Consider the following 24,574-nt stretch of genomic DNA (forward strand, 5'->3'; position numbering starts at 1 on the left):
CCTGATAGAATCATTCCATAACTTCTATGGGAGTGTGCTACTTAAAATTCAACAATATTGTATGAATTTGGTATATGACGGTGAAATTTACAGTAGTGGTTTATTTCAGTAAATCAGGCCACATGCTCATTTTACAATATATATATTCAAGCATTCAAACATGTTGCGCCACAAGTGCATGTAGTAATATCAATACTAATCAGTACAAGGGTATCTGAGACCATATACATATGGTGGTAGAATTAGTAGTTTATATAATGGACAACTGCTTGCTCCTCATTTTAAGAGCAAAGAATGTATACTTGGAAAGATTATTGATTGTGAAAGCATTACTGGTGGTAAATAAAACTTTACATTTATGCTCTCATGGAGATGCATAATAATAACTTGGCATAATAACTAAGATCGTCATAAAACGGACAAACTAAACAAACATAGTATTCTGTTTGTACACTTGGAATGATACAAAATGGACAAAGTCTTTCACATTTTGGAATACCTAACTTTCTACCCTGTGATACCATAGGATCACTGCTCACGGTGTACTTATAAGAACACCAACTGAGTACAATGATTACCCATTATCCTCTCAAGTTCATATGTGAGATCCTGTCGAATCTGTATTTAGTTTGTACCTTTGCTACATTGGGTATTCTGCACCCTTCTTCAATCACAACGTTTACAAACATGAAGTTTTTTTGGTAATCTATTGCATGTATTAATAAATCTGAAATGTATCGATTTATGGTTGTATTTGTTTTAATACTGCGTCAGGACGTATATTTACATGTTCAAAGTCTTTCTTGTGCGTCAATTCGTAAACATCAATTTTAAAGTCATTTCTCATTCCCTGGTTATCGAATCCAACACCTCCAGTTAATCCAGTAAATGAATACTGTAAAAGACAAAAGAGAAAGAATTAGAGTATATCCATGAACGAAATTAGTATAAGTCAAACATACGATAATCGTGATGACAATAGCAACATTGAGGAGTGATTTGGCAGTTACTCGTGCTATCGAGGGAGAGTTTCACAACAGTTTTCGTTAAATACCTTGCTCAAAACATCTGAAGCGTTCTCATGGCGTTTTGATTACCAGCTTATTACACTTGAGTGCATGCTGACACATGTACCTGTATTAGCTGTTGAAGAACACGTGGCCCATTCTCCGACTTGGACCTGCCAGGGTTCCTGCAATACACTCTGTCCATGCCACCTTGCTTGGTCCGGAGGGCACCGATTTGTAACGATTTATGTACAGCTTCTACAGTGTCGAGCAGCAAGGCTGATTCTGTCTGAATAATAGAGCATATCACATGTGTGGGTACGCCATTCTTTACCAGCATATGTATACACGTATTTTCGTGGCTACTTTCTGTACTGTATATTTCGGCTATGAGGAAGTTGGATGTATCGATATTATCATAACAATTCAAATAAATTACAAATAACAAATAAATATTTTGTTGTTGTTGTTGTTTTATTTAACTGTCTTCATGATCACGAAATATAGTGACAAAATCCTTTGCATATTCATTAGGAGGTAAAGGTACCAACAAACATCTAAAAACGACCTTCACAATCAGCGGATCCTGCTATTGGGCGCAATGGTGAATCATGGTGGAAGACGTGAACAAGCACTGGCGCAACAGAAACAAAAGTTAACTTTTCCTGAACTTACCGATAAAGGGAAGAGGTCTGGGTAGTTCGATTGTTTGGATTTCCACAATTGCTCAGCTTTTTTGTATGCGTCACTTTTATCTTGTATGATTTTAAAGGCTGTTATGTTTACACCTCCGTATTTAAATACATCAAAGAAACGTCGATTATTCAAGTCATAGGCGGTCTGAAAAATACAAATAAACACATTTTAGAATTAATGTTAATACATTTATTTCAATGTGTACAATGGTTTAGAATTGTTATATCTAATACGTGTGATCAATATTAAGTGAATTCATCAAATGCGTATGTTTCTTCAGCAAGGGGACCGGCACATTTACATCACAACCTGAACTTACATAGTGTGGACAAGGAGCGTAATAAATCGAGTTAAATGAGAAGATATTTGGAGTGTTTCTTCCCGATCCTTTAGCGAGGGACTTACAGCATTCATTCATGAGTTTCGCGTAAGATATTTTATATATTACTCATGACATTTTAAATGTGAAACTTCATTAAAAGTAGCCTATTGTTCAGATGTAATCAGTTTGTCACGTTATGATCAATTGATGACGTCATACTCTATTTGTACTAACAATGAATGACCAATCAGCATTGAGAATCGCTTAAACACAAATATGAAAATATCCGAAAGTTATTACACACGACCATTCTACCCTTATGGGTAATAAATCCAGTAATACATGTAGGTAATTAGAAACAATCGGTGTATCGGTAAAAGATCATATATGTGAGAGAGTTTGGTGTAACGCCGCTACGAACACCATTTTAGTGACATCACAGCGTATCAGCTTCTAAGAGAGTCAAAACGTATGCAGTTCTGAAACGCTAGTCACTTTGGTGCTGATAAATTAATCACATCGAAACTACGATGATAGCATCCTAACAAGGGACGTAATTCTTGACAGCTAATTGCCGCGCCCAATGTTTATATATAACAAACATTTAATTCTTCTTTAATTGACGTATCAAGCCCTGTAAAAATTCTTGGAGTCATCCTTGACAGCGAGTTAACGCCCGAAAGCCAAGTTGAGACTTAGCAAAGTTTGTTTCTTCAACATCAGAAACATCAGTACCATCAGGAAATATCGGTCGACAGGATCAAGAAAGCGTCACATATCCTTTCCAGATTGGACTACTGTAACAGCCTCCTCGCCGGAATGCCCTAATCCCAGATTTCAAAGCTCCAATGTTTTCAGAACATACTAGCCAGGATCGTGTCTCTCACGCCAAGATCTGACCATATTACACCAGTCCTCAAGAACTTGCACTATTTAAGAATCTGTGCCAGACGTACCAATGCAATGCCAGGATCGCACCGCAATATCTGTCAAACATGATTGGTGCTTACAATGCTGCCAGATCACTCAGATCACAAGAGGAAAACCTGATTATACCGAAGACAACTGTCCGATATGGTAAGCGTTCTTTCAACTGTAGATTGGAACAATCTGTGGCACGACATAAAGCGGTACTTCTCACTGCAATCCTTCAGATAGTAGCTGAACACGATGTGGATAGCTCATCTATGCCTGCATGTGCGCTTAGAACAAGCTTATGCATGGATAACGGCCCGTTATAAGTGGGCTATTATACGATACACTACTTTTACGAAGCTTCGCTGTATATTCGGGTCATGTTTATTTAAGACTGAGGTTCATCGCAGCGTTTAACTGTATGATCTACGATGTATAATTCCTTGAAACACATGAGCTCGGACAACATCATCAACTATTACTGTAAATCTGAAAATTAATGCGTCTCCAAAATAATACGACTGCTGACCCCTAGACAAAAATGCGACTCAATATGAATGCGACTCCAAACATGAACTGGAGTGGTCAATGATGCCCAGTTTGACACGAGTGGGTAGAACCCTTGACCCCAGCAGTGATAACTCACCGGATGCCTATGGTGTAATTTCTATTCTTTGAATGACAATGATATGTACTTGTTACAAACTGCTGCTCAATAAACCTTGTTTCTGTTTATATTCAAGTTGGTATTTCCGCTATCCAAAGTGTACATTGAGGCCATCTCATTGTTGATAATTATTTTGGAGACATAAATGCGAAGTTTCATTTATGCGAACAAACACCACTCGCATTTTTCGCCTTTAATTCACGCTCGCGTTAATTTCAAGCTTTACAGATAACTGACATATACAATACTTGATGATATTGTATTGGGGATATCTGCCTTGCAGTAAGTCTAAGAATTGTTGAATATCTAATAATTAAAGTCTCATAACTTTAGTTAGATGGGAACTGATGAAGATGACACTTACCAGACTGGCTAGTATATAGTGATAGTTTTCTCTGTTCATTCCAACATCTATGATCTGGAATAAACAATCAAAACACATTGTCAGGTGACAGCAGACAGTCCCAATACATTATGTTTTCATTATAAACAAAAAGAATGTATGTCTCTTAAAGTTATTTGGAATCATTTGAATATAACCAAAAACTAATCCCGCCCCTATCCACTCTCACTTTCTCTCTTGGACATACATGTACCCACACTACAGCCAAGTCAACATTTCCTCACCCACAGACCCGGGTCCACACCCTCACAAGGTTACCCACATCCCAAACAGCGACACTGCATCACCCACACCACATTGATAAAACCATCACTATGTCACCTACACCACATCAACCTCACCTCATCGCAAATACCACATCACCAACACCACATTATCCAACAATTATTACCCTCACCACATCACCCTCACCACATCCGACACACCATATCACCCAAAACAAATTAGACTATCACACTCACTACATCGCACACATATCACCCACATCATCCAAATCACCTCGCCATATCAACCAGATCACCCAGTTCACATCACCATCGCCATTTCTCCGTCTTCATCCAAATCACATCACCATCGACACATTCCCGCCATTGGGAAATAATATGGTTCTTTACCCAATATTATTACAAATATTCGAACTAAAAATATCTAGGTATGTGAATCATGGACTAGCATGACCTGGGTAAGTATCTTCTGGTAGGCACTAGTTGAGGAAAGGTCAAGAACGATCCTACGTAGCGAGTCCTCTTCGTCCTTGTAGTCAAGGTGACGGAGCAGGTCGTAGGAACTGTCAACATCCCGGATCCGGAATGCGTCTAAAACCCGGGAGAACGCCTGTCCTTGGATGTGGTTATACAACTTTTGTAGACGCCACAAACCTAGAAAAAACGACATATGGTTGACCTGTACATAGGCCCATGTGAACGACACATGGTGGGATAAAACATAGGCCTGTACGACACATGGAGGGAAAGTTTCGATTAAATACACTGAATGGTTTTCGAATTCTGCCCCGGAAATGAACCCCATCCCCAACTGAGTCTATGTCCAACTTCATTCCCTAAAAATTTTAAAAAATAAAAATGAGAAAAATCCCAAAATATCAAAAGGTACCACTTCAGTATGTGCCTGATAGCTTTGCCAATTTTCGATCAAATACACTGAATGGTTTTCGATATCTGCCCCGAAAACGAACCCCATCCCCAATTGAGTCTATGTCCAACTTCATTCCATAAAAATTTAAAAAAATAAAAATTAGAAAAATCCCAAAATATCAAAAGGAAAAGCAAATGATTACGGACGGACGGACAGACGGCCGGACGGACAGACAGACTGGCTGATCGCTATATCCCCCCGCATTAATATATGCGTTAATATAGTGAAGGAAATAAATAAGCAAAGCTTATGTTTATATGGATTTTTTTGTTATGTATCTGTCAAAATGAGGAGTGAAGTTGTATTTGTTGACCTTAATCACTTGATGAAGACATTTCCTCACGTGAGCAAATTTAGCATGAAGCGCTTCGTGCATTATGGAATTTGCTCACGTAAGGGACTGTCTTCATCAGCTGATGAACGTCAACAAATACAACTTCAACCCTTAATGTGAATGTCGATGCACTATCTTTACACTTACATGAAGGGATTACACACAGAATGAGAGCGTTAACGCGTGAATGAATTGTACAAAGGCCAAGAGTTTTTTGTTTGTGTTTGTTTGCATATGGTTTAACGCGGCACTCAGCAATATTCCAGCTTTGTGACGGCGGTCTGTAAAGAAATCGAGTCTGAACTAGATAATCCAGTGACTGACATCATGAGCATCGATATACGCAATTGCGACACGATTATATGCATCAACCAAATCAGCGAGTCTGACCACCATATCCCATTAGGAATGACACATGATAGGATTAAACATACGCGTTTTCTTTCAAGGTATTTATAATTGCCTTCTAGCCTTTCGTCAGCAGTCCGTTACACATCAGGAATTCATTCCTATTTTGATCTGCCAATGTCCTTTTTGTTACGTGGACGAGTAAACCTTTCTAAAGCATTACCTCATTATTTAAAAGGAAAGTATTTTCACATTAGTAATACTTCAAAAACCTTTGCATACAAATTATATTGAGATACCTATGCATGCATGTAGTCATAATTATCGAATGCTTACTGAACATGACTTCCAGGAGTACAATTCTTGCCAGTGCCATCTTTGATATGATTCTATATATTTATACACATGACGGGCGTGACATGTACGACTCTTCCCTGCATGTGATGCGTCGACTCAACCTCGTCAATCACAGAAAAGAGTCATGATTAAGAGGGTTCCTCGCAACTTATCAAACAGAATGTTTAATCAATGTCCTTGGGGTCAACGTGATCGAAGTCTTCTTGACGCTTAAATTGGGCTAATTCTGCCTGTTTATATAGGCAGGTATGTCTGGAGAGGTTTCTACAGATTCATCCATGTTTACTCGTCTCTTACGTCGTTCCAATTCTGACTAACGAAATGGATTGTGAAATCCTGATGGGAAACGCAAACAGAAATCTGTCAAGAAATGTTTGTTGATAAGGCATACGTCGTTATTAATCTTACTCGTGATCTACTCTTGCTTCCAAGACTGTGTATGTACGATTGGGAAAATTATCAAGATATATTGCGACTGTAATGTGAATATTGAGTATATTTGTCTCAGCATTTAGTTCGTTTTTCATATACATTGTACGAACGTGTTAGAAGAATCGTGTTTGACACCGATTGCTATTCCTGTTTTAGTTATAGCCTTATTCCAGTCGTCTAAGGCGCCGCGATTCGCTGTGCAGAGTTGCGTCCCTTGGGCACGCCAGAAACCTATGATTGTGGGTTCGAATTATGTTTCTAGGTTTGTCAGCACCATACCCGTGCTCGTGGGTTTCACCGAAGTGGTAAAGGTCTGGGACCTGCATCACTTCCGGCTTTCCTCACACATTAGGCTGACACGCCGTGATATAACTGGAATACTGTAAAAAGCGGCGTAAAACCCAACCAACTCACTGACTATAGCCTGATTATATATTCAAGTTGTTGTCAGTAAATACCACCGGGTTATTGAACGATAACATGACTTGTGTATCGTACTCTAAATCTTAATAAGAGTTCCTCTGCATTCATTCAAATGTGCATCCCTATTTTTTTTTAAATGTGGTGCACGGATGACACTTTGGGTCCAGTGGCCTGGATTCGTGCAAAGACTCTGATCGCGGGTTCGAATCCATGACTCGCCCTTCTTAAGATCCTTGGTCGGTCAGCACCATATCCTCTTGTGTGAACTAAATTTGTAAACGTCAACGTCCTGCTCAGGTCTTTCCTCTCACATTTCACTAACAGGCTGTGATGACCCGTGAAGATCCGGGGTAGAATTGGTCTTCAGCAACTCATGCTTGCCGTAACAGGTGACTATGCTTGTCGTAGGAGGCGACTAATGGGATCGGGTGGTCAGGCTCGATGACTTGGTTGATGCATGTCATCGTATCCCAATTGCATGGATCGATGATCATGATGTCAATCACTGGATTGTCTGGTTCAGACTCGGTTATTTACAGACCGCTGTTATATACCTGGAACATTGCTGAGTGCGGCGTTAAACAACAAACCAACCAACCAACTGTGATGTACTTGAAATACTCACCATCGTCGGAATCGTACACATAATATATTTTCTGCCAGTAAAGAATGTCAATAACTTTGATCACTGCATCAATCAAAGGAGGTGCCATGGAAACTTCATAACCATAATAGTCATATGGCTCAGATCTCGTGGCGGTTGGGACGATGTAAGGCACTTTGAGGGCGTGGCTGAATGACTGTATGGTGTTGAACGACTCTGCGCTGTTGGCACCGATAATTGCCGCAACGCCTTTGTTCATCAGATTACACACTGAAACAATACCAATGTATAACATTATCATTTCAAAAACAAACAAATATTAATTTAAATTCACACTTACATCATTCCAAATAATCATTTATCAATTATTAAAAAACACCCTCGATTATCCAGTTATATTCTCAATTCTATTTTGATAAATACCCTGGACCCCAAACTATGTTTCGGTAGTGACGTCACAATCTCCATCGCCCCTGTTTTAAACAAAGCATTATATTTCTCTGACTCATGGATGGTTATTTTAGAATAAGTGAGTGAGTATGGTTATACGCCGCTTTTGCCATGTCGGGAATTGAACCCGGGTCTTAGGCGTGACGAGCGAACGCTTTAACCACTACGGTACCCGACCGCCCCTCTATTTTAGAATAAATAAAGCTATACATGTATTATCATTATAGAAGGAAGAATTAATAATAGAGGTTTGAACAAATACTGTGGTAACTAAATCACACTATGTACGCAGTAGGAATTACTTAACATGTGTGTCATATTTGTCATTGTGAAAATACAGATCACTGCACGGAAAGATTAATTGAAAGTTAACCAAGTGAGAATTCACAGAGCGTTGCCGTCGAAAAATACTTTTATTCCTGCCATGTCAGATAAACTGTAGCAATATGAAAGACTCGGATGTTCTTTAACTTCATTTGAGTAGCATATTTTCCTTGAACATGATTTATATTCAAGACTGGTTATTCTCTGGTACGTTTTATATTTATATTTATATGATCTAAGGCTCCGACATTCGCTGTCCAGAGTTGGGTGATTTATGAGTGTCAGAAAGCTATTATTGTGATTTCAAATACCAGAGGTGTACTGATTATGGTTCGCGGTTTGTCATCACCACAGTCTGGTCAACGTCTACGACCAGCATCAATTCGGGCTTTCCTCCCACATCATGCTGACGAGCCGTGATATAACTGGAACACTTCTCACAGCAGTGTTTAACTCACTCGTTCACGCACGCACGCACGCACGCACGCACGCACGCACGCACGCACGCACGCACTCACTCACTCTGTGCAGGCCGTGATATAACGGAAACGGTGGAACACTGCCCAAAGCGGCGTTTATCCAAACTCACCCATTCACTCACAATGTACAATAACTTTTAAATAGTTGAACCATTATATACGCATTCCAAATGAGGAATAGCCAATAGGGAAAAAAAGCGCCATTCAAACCGTCAAGTATAATAATGTGTACGCGTCTATACACACGACGCGTGATCAAAACATCGCATTATTACCCTGGTCAATGGATTAATATACATGCAAACTGGTTTCTCAGCTTGGGAGTATACCACCCAAGCCGCAAGTTTTGAATTCACAACCTACCGGGTACCCATATACTTACATGTTTCGCTCAACTTGTAGTTATCATTCATATCCGTTCTATTTTCACTTAAAACAGGATGCCATCGATATGGGTTGCCATTATTTTTAATGGAGTTTATCCTCGCTGTGGCAAAGTCGTAGGCTCTCTTCATGTCAGGGTCGTTGATGACTATTCCTGCAATAAAGATTCTCAAGTATAAACATGCTTATGGATGTGAAATGTTCGTAATTACACTATTTTGTTAAGTCCTTGATTTTTTATTAAGACGTTTCCTCACAGTGACGGTTTCAAGATTAGTCTCTGAATACCATTGCTGACTGAGGTCATTGGTCTAGATGGTACACGATATGGGTTAGGAAATGATCATGACGTCATTCGACGCACCAACTGACGTCAAAGATTTCTGACTCCAATATCACGTGCTGAATGTTTAATGCACTGTTGTCTATAAACAAGAAAAGGAAGAGTTATATACGGTTTCCATATTCCCTGGTTTGACTTGAGCTGCGGAAGATGTATCTGAATTATCCTCATGATTGTTTAACATCTTTGTAGTTTTGTATAGTAGTTGATTCAAAAGTAATGATCAGATTACAAAAGTAAATCTCGACCTAGGTATGCTGATCGATTATAAACGCGTATGTATATTGGAGTATACTGATGATATTGAACTACGTGCTGAACCGAAAATGGGCATTAACTGTTTGAACACCTTGACTGTGGCTGTTTGACTGAACCAGCTGCCTCATCTGCTAGCAGACCACTTACATGTCTCCTTATCTCAAAATATAAGATGCTCGATCGAATGAACTGTTACACATCTACTGAATAGGTCTTCGGCAACCCATGCTTGCTGTAAAAGGCGACTATGCTTGTCGTAAGCGGTGACAACCGGGATCTGGTGGTCAGACTCGCAGACTTGGTTGATGCATGTCATCGATCCAAATTGCGTGGAGAAGCGACATACAACTTAAATATGGTTAGTCTCTTAAAAAAATTCAGAGATCGCCATTCATCTGTTATCAACTTTTCCTGAGTGAGTTTGTTTTACTGCGCTTTGGACAATACTCCGGTTACATCACAGGGTGCCGACTTGTTGGAGGAAAGCTGGAATCGGTGCAGGTCGCAGACGTTTACAGATTAACAGTCCCAACAGTACTGAAGGTCTGGATTTGGCTGATTGCTTGAGATGTTTTCATACCAATTGCATTTGATATTGCCATGAACCTGAAGATTATTGTCTTAACTTCTTGTGTAAACATGCAGCAAATCTCAGGGTTTTACATCAGTGATACAAAGTGAAAACATATTGGAAGACTATAAATAACTCATTTGCTTATATGTTTTTATCAAAATGACGTCTACACACAAAAATTCCAAATCAATAAGCCTACTTTTCCAAAGTAAGGATAAGAATGTATGTATAAACAACTTCTTTATTACAATCAAGAGCGACGTTTCGGTGTAGGTTCTAACACCGTTATCAAGCTATATACAGAGTGTGGTTGACAAGTATATATACAAGTAGGAGGCAATGTTATACACTATGTATATCACTTGTTTGATAACGGTGTTAGAACCTCCTAATTGAAATAAAGAAGTTGTTCATCCATAAATTCTTAACCTTACTTAGTTCTCCAACTTCTAAATGCCTCTCAAAGAAGTTACTTTTCCAAAGAGCTGTATCCGGGCTTGTTTGGCAAATGCGTTTAGCGCCGGTCCAACAGACGTAATTGACAGTCTGAACTTTGTCCCGATAAACACATCACATGAGACATGCACGTGCATTCCGCTGTCATCGTGATCCGTACTTATTTTAGGTGCGCATTTGCATGAAATACGAGTGATATTGTTGTCTATCTTCTAACGCGAAATAACGTGCGCGCCTGAATGCCCCGATTGTGAAAGAAAATCAATGTTTATATTGGCACTGTAGTTATAGCAGCTTCACGGAAATAAATATAATAACAGTTTTTAGAGAATAATCGAATAAATGTCTTTGGCAAACAGACACTGCAGCGCTTTTAATTCATATCTGTCCACATAAATGTTAAATCAGCGACGATTCAATATCATTTCTGTTGTGTTCTGCGTCAGTTTTCGATCTGCACATTTTTCTGAACATTAACTAATTTCATAATATATGTGAAACTTTAAACTGTTTGCCCCGATTAAGGTATTTGTTTTGCAATCGCCACTTTATCAAAAAAGTGGTAATACCTTTGCAATAATGCTGACATGCCGTGATATACGAAAAAAACATTTACCCGGATAAAGAGCACTAAGTATTTTGTCTGCAGGTTGGCATCAGTCTTATCAATTTCTCATAAATATATTCTTGGTGGTGATGCGGTTCCTTGAATGTGATGTTCGGGTACAATTTATGTCTTTTATTGACTCGAGATCCGAGGCAGTAAACTGTTCATAGGTCAAGACGACCAAAAGTAGTTTTCTTCTGGGCGTCCATATTTTCATTCGGCCTACATTATATACAGAAAAGATTATAGAACATAATTTCACATCTCTGGATCTTTCCTATTTCCACGATAGCGTTGCTACGTAACGACAGTAGATTCACACAGTGAATTAAGACATGCCTGGGAGTCGAATAGCAACGAATATCATGAGAGGCGGACGTAAAATCCCCATGAAGCAATACCAGAGCATGCCTTTGGTAATGGTTGGTTGGTTGGTTGGTTGGTTGGTTGTTTAACGCCGCACTCAGCAATATTCCAGCTATATGACGGGGATCTGTAAATAATCGAGTCTGGACCAGACAATCCAGTGATTGATATCATGAGCATCCATCCACGCAATTGGGATCGATGACATGTATCAACCAAGTCAGCGAGCATGACCACCCGATCCCGTTAGTCGCCTTTTACGACAAGCATAGTCACCTTTTACGGCAAGCATGGGTTGCTGAAGACCTATTCTACCCCGGAATCTTCACGGGTCACTTTGGTAATGGGCCGGACAAGATGGAAGTCAGTCCCTTGGTACAGCAATGACAATATATTTCAAAAATATGAAATACACCCGTTATGAAACATATGTGTACCTTGATGTTGTGTTTATTGTTCTGGGATCGGGTGGTCAGGTTCGCTGACTTGGCTGATGCATGTCATCGTATCCCAATTGCTTGGATCGATGGAGCGTCTGGTGTAAATCACTGGAGTGTCTGGTCCAGATTCGATTATTTACAGACCGCCGTAATATAGCTGGAATATTGCTGAGTGCGGCGTGAAACAACAAACAAACAACAATAATCCTGCAATATGACGGCGGCCAACTTGACGGTACCTTCACGTACAATTAAGTTCAGAGAATAAAACGACATACCAGATATCTAGCGATATTGCAGCTGTAGTATCAGTTAATAGGGAGTTGTCTTATGGACTGCAACATCCATATTCTTTCAAGCATGTGATGAAGGTACTAGAACATGTCTCTGTACAAAAAAACGAAGCATCGCAAGAAAAACGATGTTGAATTCCCCGTCTTCATTAATACACAAGAGTCTGCTGATAGGTTTTTTTCCCCACTGTAATCCATGCAAAGTCTGTGTAATGATACGCATTGTTTTCTCCTCAGTCTTCGTAGCTAATGAGTTTTAAATTTAGATTTAAATTAATTTTAAAAAATATAATAATTACTCAGGTTTTTACCTAAACAAGTAAATGTGAGCTCGACAACTGTCCAAGATCTCAATATGTGATGTGAAAAACGTTTGCTCCTCATTTCATAAAAACAATTGTATGTCCTGAAATGTGATCGGAAACGATCCAAACACAAGACCTGGTGATACCGCAGATTGCCCGATCACGTGACACAAAAGTAGTCCATCGTGCAGGCAGCTGTCTCCCTACTCAGCAAATGGCTGCGCATGATTACAACAATTGGTGTGTTTTGACTCATATTTCTATTTTTTTGTTAACAAAAATTGTCTTTTCAACCTTCAGCTTTGACTTTGGCGCCGTGTTGGTGTCTCGCATCAAAGTGTTCGCAGCTTCAAACTTCCCCAAACTACCCTTGAATATATTGGTTTCATTGTTTTGCTGGGATTTGATTGTATAGTTGTCTGTCTCATCATGATTAAACAAGGGGAAAGGATTGAATGTCTCTTTTGAAATAATGCCTTTGGACATGTTGAAATGTTTCGAAATGTGCAGTTATGGTTTGGTTTTCCAAGTCTATCATAAGTAAATCAATGTAAGATTAACTGCATGAGACGAGACAAGATGTACGAATATATATAATAATTTCAAGTACATGTGATACCTAAACTGTACTTGAAGGAAACTGCGAAGTATCTAAACAGTGTCTATTTGAAATTAGCTTGTGTGGCATTAAAAATAGGCATTATGAAGAGGTAGAACTATCGTCAGTGAATGATTTATATTGTACGCCGTATTTGCAGTATTCAAGTCATACCTCATCGGAGAATCTAACCCTGTCCTCCGGGCGATTTCGGGTGACTTCGGGTGACTCCGCGCTTTAACAACTACGCGTTATCTCCGCTCCTGAACTATATCTAGTATACTAACATATTCTTTATATCGTAATAGAGGTGGGGAGAAATGGGGTTTAACGTCACGTTCAAGATAATTTAACTTATGCAATGACGTACATATGACTGCTTGTACGTGTCCGGGCTGTTTAACATAGATATTCTACTCAGACAGTATACGGACTCCGAGTGACTGGTCTTTGTTGTATCCCCATATGCCAGGAAGGGTAACAACAAGAACAAGTTATTTTGCACGACGCTCAATCCACTACACCACACGTCATAACAAAACTTTAATGAGGGCATTCAACAATTCGTATGTCGAATCATAAAGGACAAAAACATCCAGGGCTACTATAGAAAAACGAACACGTGTTGAGAAGGCACGGTACAAGTGATTCATATAAATTCGCTCTAATGTGAGCAAAAAAATCACAATAAACACTTTTATGCTCATAGGTTACGCAGTATGAATACCTTTCGCTCATTTTGTTCTAATATGAAAGTGAGTGGGTGTCTTCTCTTCAAACAATGAAAATATTACCACGGTTAGTTTAATTGCTGATCCTTGACAAAAAGCCCGATTTTCTGAAAATTGAATAGTTCATCAAATCTACTACAAACTCGTAAATGTTTATTCGGTTTTATATCCCCATCTTTTATAATTCATGCGTTTCCTTATATTGTCAGTTTAGTGCTAGACAGGAATAAAGATATTGATCCAGCGCATTGACTGCTGAAGAAGAAATGGTCATAAAAACTGTGATATTTCTTCACATTCTTTGGGCAGACACCGGAATGAAATAAAATCCAAATTACCGGTATCATTCTTTGTGTGAGAGTGATTCTACGATCCTCTAGTCGTTATAACGCAGGGCAATTTACAATTCACTGAACACTGAAATTAAATTCCGCGAAGTCCCGTTATCTTTGCCAAAGATTAACCCAAACTAAATTCCCTCCGCAAAGAATAATTAGTTTCTAGGCTCAGTTATCGCCTAGTCTCGCCTCTCAAGGGACTTATCGATTAGTTCCTCCATCACGATTTTGCATGATATATTGGGCTTGGTGAAGCCAGTTGAAGCGCTTGTCGGAACCGAAAAGCTAGATTTCTTTAGAAAATAAATACAGACGGTGTTTACAAACGCATAGGTGTTGACACATGATATAGAATATAAACATGGTTTTAAGACATTGAATAAGGTTGGACACATATCAAACTTCCAAATTTCGATTTACAGTGGATGTTGAATCCGTTTTCACATTTCAATTGCCCTCGATTCGTATTTGCATTGCCATTTTTCATCTACAGTACATGCAGGTTCTTGGAACCGGTGATATGACGTCTGCCACGTGATGTCCATTTCTGATTTAATATTATCGTCCAAATGTCAGGACCGCCTCCGTGGTCTAGTGGTAGAGCGTTCGAGCCCCGGCCGCGTCATACCAAAAGACGTTAAAAGATGGTACTTGTTGTTACCCTGTCTGGCGCTCGGTATTAAGGGGCTAAAACAAGGACTGGTCGGCTCGGAGTCAGTATACTGTGTCTGAGTGGGGTATTCATGTTAACTTGAGGCATGGTATCTCAGTGGGCTAGCTCTATAAATCGGCATCAATTCGGACTAGTACAAGCAGCCACACATACACACACGTGAACGCACGTCGCTGTATAAGTGCAATAATCTTGGACGCGACGTTAAACCCCATTTCACGTAACATCACCTCCAAATGCCAGAGTATCGTTCCTACCTGGAAGATGTTCAGTTGGTCATTTGGATTTAACAGATGCAATTTGTCTGATGGCAGCTGTAGGGGATAGTCAGACCTATACAGTGGCATTAGGAGATTGATTCTAAACTACCAATCACCAAAACATCTCCAGGCCAAAGTCTTATATCGCGGTGTCCGCTTGTTTCATTACTGAAAGCTAACATGTAGTCTATTGTTGATCGAGCAAGGATATAGAATGTCAGATGTTAGACGAAACATCCTGTGAGATTAATACAGGCACTATATAATGATTAAAACTGATTGCATATACTAGGTTATTCATTCTGAAGCTGTGGAATATTATCAAGTAAAAAACATCGTCTCATGGTCCTTGTGAGACTCAAGTACACACAAGGAACAAGGATCTTGAAAGCAACATTTTAAATAAAATAATTATTGAAATTTATAAAGTCTTTGAAAGGCATTTAGAAGGGATACACATATGAAAGAGAATTTATGGATGTCAACTTCTATATTATGATGAACACAACGTTTCGGAGTATCACCCTATGAAGCAGACTCCGAAACGTTGTGTTCCTCAAAATAAAGCAGTTGACATCTTTAAATTCTCTCCCTGAAATTCATAAAGTCTGGTTTCAATTGGTGTTACTGATTTCAATTTATAACTTTACTCTGAGACTGTTGGACGGTTATCAAGAATAAGACTTTATTGCTTCATATTCTTCGTAAAACTTAATGTATATAACATGAGGAATCAACTACTCCAATTTATATAATTTATTTAAATATATTACATACATGTATGCTTTAAAAACACAAATTATGCTTTGTTTCTTTCCACTGAAATATTGTAACAATTATTCATCTCAAATACCATCGACAATAAATGATTTCCTCGTGATTTGTTGTAAAGCAATGAAAGTACAAGTGCTTGAATGATATTTAACGCCGCATTACCCATACGAACATCCAGAATAAGAACACACATGGCGTAACGTTCCACATGTAGCCGATCACCTGGAAATATACTTAAACCAGAAACAGAAAGAGTAAAAGATATTGATTAAAAAAAGGAAAAGAATTGGAACAACCCCTTTGAAACATAAAATCAATACAATAATCAACACACTCTTTGCCCAGCTTGACGGGAGATGCAAACAAAGCAAGAAATCAAATTAGCTGCATCAATATATTCCTGCTAAAATCAAACACGCTGTGTGATAAAGTTATGCCAGAGAACTTAATTCCCAGGAAGCAAAGCTCTGATCATGACAAATGGACGACAAGCTCGAGTGCTGTGACCGGTCATGGCGAGGATATGCAGATGATTCATGATGTATAGACCCAAAGCTCCCCTCGGCTTCAGAAGAGGAACACATGGCTCCCCCAAACATGTTATTAGTTTTAGAGACTCAGAAGTAATGCAAAGATATGTAATTGAGTTACTCATTAGTATTCCATTACACTGACATCTGGGTTGATGGTTCCCAGGCTGCCTGTGTGCTGCCATAATGTTCAAGGTTTCAACATTATGGTCGAATTTTGACCTGGAATGTGTTTGTATCGCTGGAGAGTATTACTGCATTATTGCTTCATTTTCAGAACGATTTAACACACATGGCTAATCACACATGTCGAGATGTTCCTGTCAACTGAAACAGCTTTAATTAATTTACTAATATAATCATTTGACAAACAAGGGTCTTATTGCATTCCCTTAACTGAGACCAGGTTACAAACTTCCAAGACGTTCTGAGGGAAAACATCCTTCAAAGCATAACTTATCCTTAGTCCCAAAAGATCTCATCTAGTTTTTCTAATTAAGTTTCGAGGAGACTTTCACAGCATTCCAACATCAAATTAAAATGCCGGCTGCACATCTGAGTAAGAAGTCGACGAAATGAATCTCGGATACGGAATAAAAATCTAATTAGTTTCTACTAAAAGACCATAAAATTCCAAAGGTCCTATTCCACCCACTCTCCGAGGAAGAAGAACGTCTAGTGCAGGCAATAAACTCCCGTAGGACTCAGCATCCCCCAACAGCCATCCCTGCACACAAATAGCCAACCGTCTTCCCTCCCCTCATATTATCGATCTCCCAGGCTCTCATAATTGGTGTAAATAGTCAGATCAATACCTCCTATAGGTGATCATTACGACTTCTAAATCCCAACACAGGCACAGATACGCGATCGCCAGTAAGGAGATGTTAGCCATTGTTAAATACAAACATGCAAATTTTGACTGAGCGCTAACAAGCAGCGTGCCCATGAGGGCCTGTCCTTGTGTGGCGGTGGTAATCCACTCGATATTCTTGACGGTAGTGAAGAAGCGAGCTTGGGGTCAGTGTGTCTTTATCTAACAAGAATGCCTTCGCAGGGGAATGGTGGTTGATGTGGCACCCGCGCACTAAAGGGAGACATTGACGCATAAAGGAGAAAAATATCCAGCAATAATACTGCTGGATTATTAGATTTCTTGATTGTCATGAATATAGAATAGAACCGCCATTTGAGGTCAGATCCCACCAAATGAATTCGGTTCCACAAAGCGCTTTAATGTTTCTCTGTGTAAATCATAGTGCCATTTTTATCAATTATTTTTTGCCTTTGTATATTTTTATACTACAATAACAATAACACAAATGTTATATTTGGAGGCCATACTATGTATTAGAAATATTTTAGACTTATTTTAGACTTAGCTATTATCTTCTTTTCAAGTATTGATGGCTAATCTAGATGAAAACTAGTATTCACGGCATTGTATTGGGCGATGTTCTTAAGACAAGATGCATTTGAAAAGAAAAACACACCCAACCAGTGACTAGGCTATACAATTTAATGTCGTCACACCAGAATAATTACAATGACATCAATGAATCTTCTTTTTATTAATTTCAAGCGTTACCTCACATTAAACATAGTTTGCAGGCGGGACTTCGGATAGTCCAGGTACATGTATTTGTGATTCAGGTTCCATGGTCATCTAAGGTTACGTCACTTCCATAATAGGATGCATACATACGAAATATGTACATTGCTTATTATACTCTTTTTTTCCCAGTATCATACGGATATCTATTTTAAAAATACATCTTCCTTGGGATTTCTTATGTAATCTGTTCTAAACTTATGACGGCATTACACTTACTTACTATGCACTTATTTTAAGTTGTGTGTGGATTAAAAGCATGCTATGAAATTTAAATACAAAATACCTATAAAGTAAGAAATCGTAAACAGAATATCGTCACCGTGACATATTCCTGGGTAAGTTGGTTTGGCATATTCGTACATATATGATAACAATTTCTTTGAGTGACGTTAAATAAGAATTATTGATAATCTATGTTGTTATGTTTGTTTTATACATACTAAAGTAACCCATGCGAATTCTGCACTCCCATATCATACATACATCTCGCCATGTTTCTTATTGCATTAAAGCGAGACAATGTCACTGCGACAGTCACACATGCTAATATTATATCATATTATGACCTTTTTACTTCGGGTTATCGAAAATATAATTGTCAATGTTGGCACTGGCGTCAAAAACCAAATACGGTTCATATATAGCAACGTTCATTCTAAGGTCATGTTTGTGAAGCAGAGTTTCTGTGCGTGTATTAAAATACACGCAAAGAAACACTTCAAGAGAAAAATACGTGTTATGTTACGTACTGTTACGCAATTTCTTTGAAGTTTATATTCGAGTTCCAATAAGCGTACGTTCTAAAACAAATATTAACTAAACGAGTAGGTGCTTCAGTAAAAGGACACTGGCGTCTTCAGGCTGATCTTTAATGTGATCCGCGGATTCACAGTCAGGGTCATGTGTGATTGCAGAAAGTACAGCAATTTCACAGTCAAATTAGATACAAATCCTATCAGATTGTAGAAGATTGAAGTCAACTCATTTCGCCATCCTAAGAAAAGGTTCAACATTTAACCTTCCAACTTCAAGAGCAGCTCTTTTTACATCAAAGTGAAGCATGTCTTTGAATTAGGTTTTACAAGTTTGATTCTACACTGTAGATTACAAGTTTGATGTAACATTTGAAGTAGTTTGTGTCAATTCCACTTGTATCCTTGAACATGGGCACTGACGTTGCTGAACTGGAATTGCTTTCTGTTTTTATGCAAATATTTTGATACATTGATTTAGGTTTCACTGTTTTCTTTTCTCTGTTTGGTGGCTCGTAAGGTGTTGACTAGTTCTGGGGCTGCCAAAACTTGAACACAAAACTATCCAGGTATTTGACATGCATATATGTACATTGCAGAGGCGCATTCCAAAAGGAATAAAAACTGATGTTATTTAATTAGAAGCATATAAAACATATTATTGCGCAAAGGAACTGCTACGGGCATATTTATCCATCAACACCCATATACATGAAGATGCTACACACAGTAATTTTTCTTTTTGCGACAAACTCAATTACAGCGTGAACATATATCACATTGTTACTTTCTGTGGAGGCGTTTAAGTATTTTGTAATGTGTTCTGACGGCACTTGAGCTGAATTCTATCTGTATGCAGTCGCCTGTAGAAACCCTGCATTTTATTGTCACAAAGTTTTGATGAGATATACCTTAGTCACTGACGTTTTCACTTTGTCATTCCTCACCCATTGCGGCAGATTACAGTGTTAACGGTAGACTATTAACAATGTGGTGCCTTCCTTGAGCAAGGGCTTGGTCGTAAGGCCTCTCTTACATTAAACAGGACTATGTCTGACATACGCATCTACTGTGCTATCAACATCTACTCGGATGCCTTCGGAAGTGAACGTTTTCACCACTGTTCATCATGGTCCAACATATTCAATGACGTTTTTTAAGACCATTTGTACAAAGCAAGAGCTTACCGCAGTTCTAATGTGGTTTCAATGTTTCATGTTTTTAATTTAAAATTGTATATTGAATATGTAAGTGTTCATAAAATATTATCCAAGATTCATTTCAAATTTGACAGTAGAAGATCTGATTGAAACTGCGTTTCAGAGCGCATAAAACAATATTTTCAAAACATACGTTAGCATTTGCAGATGTTCCCTCAAGTTACAGTGTAAATTATAGGTACATTAGACAAGCTACAACTAACGATACCCTGTTGGAGACACGGCAACTCCAACTGATCTCACTCACAGTACATGTAAGAGTAAGGCCACCCTACCTGAGAACGAAAATGAAACGAGGCTTAGGTCTTGGGTTGCAATCAGTATTAAGTGTTGTCGTGTATGTTGTATGTATGCCTATATGTATAACAGTCACATATTATAACGAAGTATAGTCTACAACAAAGGCACTAGTTTATTCTGCTCTCCAAACAGTGACGTTTGAGTTCTTGGTATCCAGTGTCAGTGTCAGTGTCAGTAACAGATCAGTTACCGAAGAATAGCGTGAAGAAGGCAGGTGTTTGGTAAATGGATGGACATGCATATGTCAGTAGCACCTGCTATTAGTCGTGTAGGTGCACCTGTAACTGTTTCTCCACATGTCCTGATAATTCAAATTGCAAAAACCATTCAATAACATGGACATGTATATCTCATATACAATTCTTACATCTGTAATTTGTAAAGACAGTTTCCATGTCGCGTTTTTATTCATGGAATACACATATTGAACATCCTTATTTAGTATTCACTGTACATGTTTATGCTTGATACCAAAGTGTACATTGTTTTTTTAAGTAACCCTCTAAAAACATGACGGTTGAAGTTTTTGAACGTTAATATTGCGCTAATAATTAGTTAAAGTGCAACATGGATACAATTACTATATATTTATATATGAAATAAAAAACGAACGGAGGATTCAAGGCACATGTAAAAGCTTTTATCTGTGAGAAATCGATAATCTGTTAAGCATCTGATATCCTCAGAAGTCATGAAGTCATACTGGAGTTATCTCCCTTCTTCCATTAAATGTTTTGACTTCCACACAAACACTATTTAAATTTTGTCTTAAGAAATATTATTGCATTCAGAAATATAAAATTAATATTCGACCGTTTTGGGGTATCATATGTCTGTTATTGTCCGTTGGAATTATCTAATTGAGAGAATTATGCATTTTAAATAAATCATTATAAACTTACATGTACACCCGCGTAGGTTGATAATATAACATATTTCTTCGTTGATGCTAAAATGCAAAAGTATATATCCCTTGTTTGGAAGCGTCGACGAGGACCATTACTTTTTGTGTAATAGCATGCAAACATTGAACTATATACATGTACCTTATACTAACGTTAAACATTTATCACACCCTTATTTACAAATATTATCTAAAATAGGATACTCAATTATTTAACAGTTATGATGTAACGTTATGGTTTCAACGAAATGACCATCATCTTTGCTTTGTGACAGTGAAAGAGGTGTTCTTTCACAAACAAGCACAGAAAGAGTTCCCCAAAACAAGATTTGAAACTAAAAAAGAAGACATTACAGACTGCAGTAACTCGAAATCACAGCATTAATTCCATCACAACGATTAAATGATTCCTAGGATTTACACGAATATGGGGACAAACTTTTAATGGTGCTATTAAATAACAATTTCCCCATCGGAAAATAGAACCATCATTAAATTAGAACCAAGAAAACACATGAATTAGATTACTTATTGACTCACCCACAGGCAGCTGATATTTCGCCCAAGCTCCCGCAAGAAAAATCCACAGAATTGAAAATGAAAACATTTTGTCAAAGTCTGAACTGGAGGCCTATGGAAGCGCTGCCAATATGGCGGCGTAGCCAACAGTGAGACGAGAAGAGAGTTTGCGAGAGTCTATCGGTACGCTCTGATCAAATCCTCAGGATTTCAAGGCTTTAGATCGCGCGATCACCCGAGGACCTCCGATGCTGTCATCTTTCTTTGTTTTTGGTCGTCCATGGACAGAAGAAGGGCGCGATTTTATTCAGAATCCAACTTTTGAAGAGACATTTTGCCTCAGCATAAGCACAAAGGCTTTTCAGATACAGACCTAGCCATCAGTTGGCAAATTATCCGCGGAGAGTATGCGATGCACAAATAATCAATTTAGTCCAAGAGTGCTCCATCCAGCCACCAACATTCTCCATTATGGCAAAGAGGAACGCATGACACGTTGGAAAGCAAATTGGATCTCCCTCGCCAGTCTCTCAGGCCCGACTCCCGTACGAACCGTTAACTATAAAATATTAATGTGGTTTTTAGACAATTCTTGTGATCGGGAGTCCGCGAGGTGTGGAAATGATGAAATGGAAACCATGGATTCCTGAACCAAATGCCATAAAGTTCTGCCTGTTTGACAACTTTCTTTCCTCTAAGGCATTCATACCCCGTGAAGCGTAAAAACTAAACATCTGACAGGTTGAGTGACGACAAACGTTTTCTAAAACGCAATTGTCATTTGGGGATGACTTGGACAAACAACTTACTTTCATTAAAATGCATCACAGCCCTCTTGGGTTCTTGTAGGTTCGTTCTTCCTCATTTCCCTACGATAATAAAGCGTTCATATGTTAACAAATAGCATAATACATTCAGCATAAATGTGTAGGACAATGACTTTAACACGACATTACGCTGAGGTATAATTGCACTGAATTCCTTTCCTACCGCAGTCTAAATAATGCTGACGTCGTAGGGTCAGTGATTCCATGTATCCAGGAATCTACTTTTTCTCTCTGTGGTGTTATTTGAAAAAATGTATTACGGATTATATCTTAGTTCATATTTTGTATATGTGTTTGCTACATACCTTCTGGATAGTAAATACAAAGGTTAATTTCGTTATACGGTAGCTCACTAAACGTGTTCATGACATGACATTACTTAAAGCATTTGATATATTCAGGTGAATGAAGAATATGTGTTTATATTTTTTATGTATCTTTTAAATATACTACATGATAAATTAACACATACAAAATGAATTTATTTCTAAATTGGTACTTTTGGTATACCAATATCACAGAATTTGTTAAACGTTTTATCAAACACAGGGGGAATAATAAATAGAATTGGGTGGGTGTTTGGGGTTTAATGCCACTTTGATCAGTATTGCATTTACATCGTGGGATACTAGGTTAATCTGACAGGGAAGCCGAGGTGATGATTGACTTAGATGTTTACAGCTCAACACACTCAGGAACAGATTTATTAACAGCGATGGTTCATAATATAGTCTGTAAAATGTGATAAACGTTGGGACGCATTTCTATAACCTGAATAAAAAGAAAGCAATATTCATACGAGCATGTGTTATCATATGGATGTGATGTGAAGCTAGTGCAAAGCTCAAACATAATAATGATATTTATAAATGTAATGAAACATTTACCACTTTGATGATGGGCGGTCGGGTAGCCTAGTGGTTAAAGCAATCGCTCGTCACGCAGAAGACACCGCCTCGATTTCCGAAATAGGTAGAATGTGTGATGCCCATTTCTGGTGTTCCCCGCCGTGAAATTGCTGGAATATTGCTAAAAGCGGAGTCAAACCAAACTCACTCACCCCCTTTGATGAAATCAAGAGCGAATCTGCATTCACACACAAATAGTACTGAATCACAGATGCATTATGATTGTCATCACAAACAATTAGTACTGGATCACAGATGCATTGTGTTTGCCATCACGCACAATTAGTACTGGATCACAGATGCATTGTGTTTGCCATCACGCACAGTTAGGACTGGATGTCATCTGCATTATGGTTGCCATGACACACATTGAGCACTGCATGGCAGAAAGTTGATGCGTATTGGATGACATCGCGCACTATAAATAACAGATGTAAGAGGCACATTGTCGGTCATAATCACGTGTTCAAGAATAGATGCAATTATTATACGTTTGCCATCAAGGCCATCACTATGACTTCTCCCAGGAAGCGCTGCCTAGTCAAACCCATCCTTCTGCATTACCCAGGTTGTCAGAAGGGCTGTATTCCTGGCGGTAATCCCGGGTACTCTCCCAATGTCAGTCAACAGATTTGTAGGTAACAAACCTAAGGCACCGGGAACAAAGGGGAGTCCGGCAACTT

The 24,574-nt window shown here is 38.6% G+C and overlaps 1 protein-coding gene across 3 annotated transcripts in view; it reads right to left on the bottom strand.

Annotated features, from left to right (window-relative positions):
* LOC124146967 (glutamate receptor-like) overlaps window positions 1-22,789 on the bottom strand; it is a 40,528-nt gene extending 17,739 nt beyond the window's left edge. For 2 of the 3 annotated variants that reach the window (XM_046517548.2, XM_046517549.2), the window contains exons 1-8: window positions 22,178-22,787; window positions 9,299-9,454; window positions 7,685-7,933; window positions 4,689-4,888; window positions 3,972-4,025; window positions 1,683-1,847; window positions 1,135-1,296; window positions 788-895 (exon numbers count right to left, since the gene is read on the bottom strand). In XM_046517548.2, the coding sequence (XP_046373504.1) occupies window positions 788-895; window positions 1,135-1,296; window positions 1,683-1,847; window positions 3,972-4,025; window positions 4,689-4,888; window positions 7,685-7,933; window positions 9,299-9,454; window positions 22,178-22,244 (1,161 nt within the window). In that variant the 5' untranslated portion in view covers window positions 22,245-22,787. Of the gene's footprint in view, window positions 1-787; window positions 896-1,134; window positions 1,297-1,682; window positions 1,848-3,971; window positions 4,026-4,688; window positions 4,889-7,684; window positions 7,934-9,298; window positions 9,455-22,177 lie in introns of all 3 variants that reach the window. The other variant, XM_046517550.2, reaches the window with a different exon arrangement.
* Window positions 22,790-24,574: the final 1,785 nt, after the last annotated feature.

The sequence above is a fragment of the Haliotis rufescens genome, unplaced genomic scaffold (genome assembly GCF_023055435.1).
Source record: "Haliotis rufescens isolate VD_foot unplaced genomic scaffold, xgHalRufe1.0.p SCAF_7, whole genome shotgun sequence".
NCBI lineage: Eukaryota > Metazoa > Mollusca > Gastropoda > Lepetellida > Haliotidae > Haliotis > Haliotis rufescens.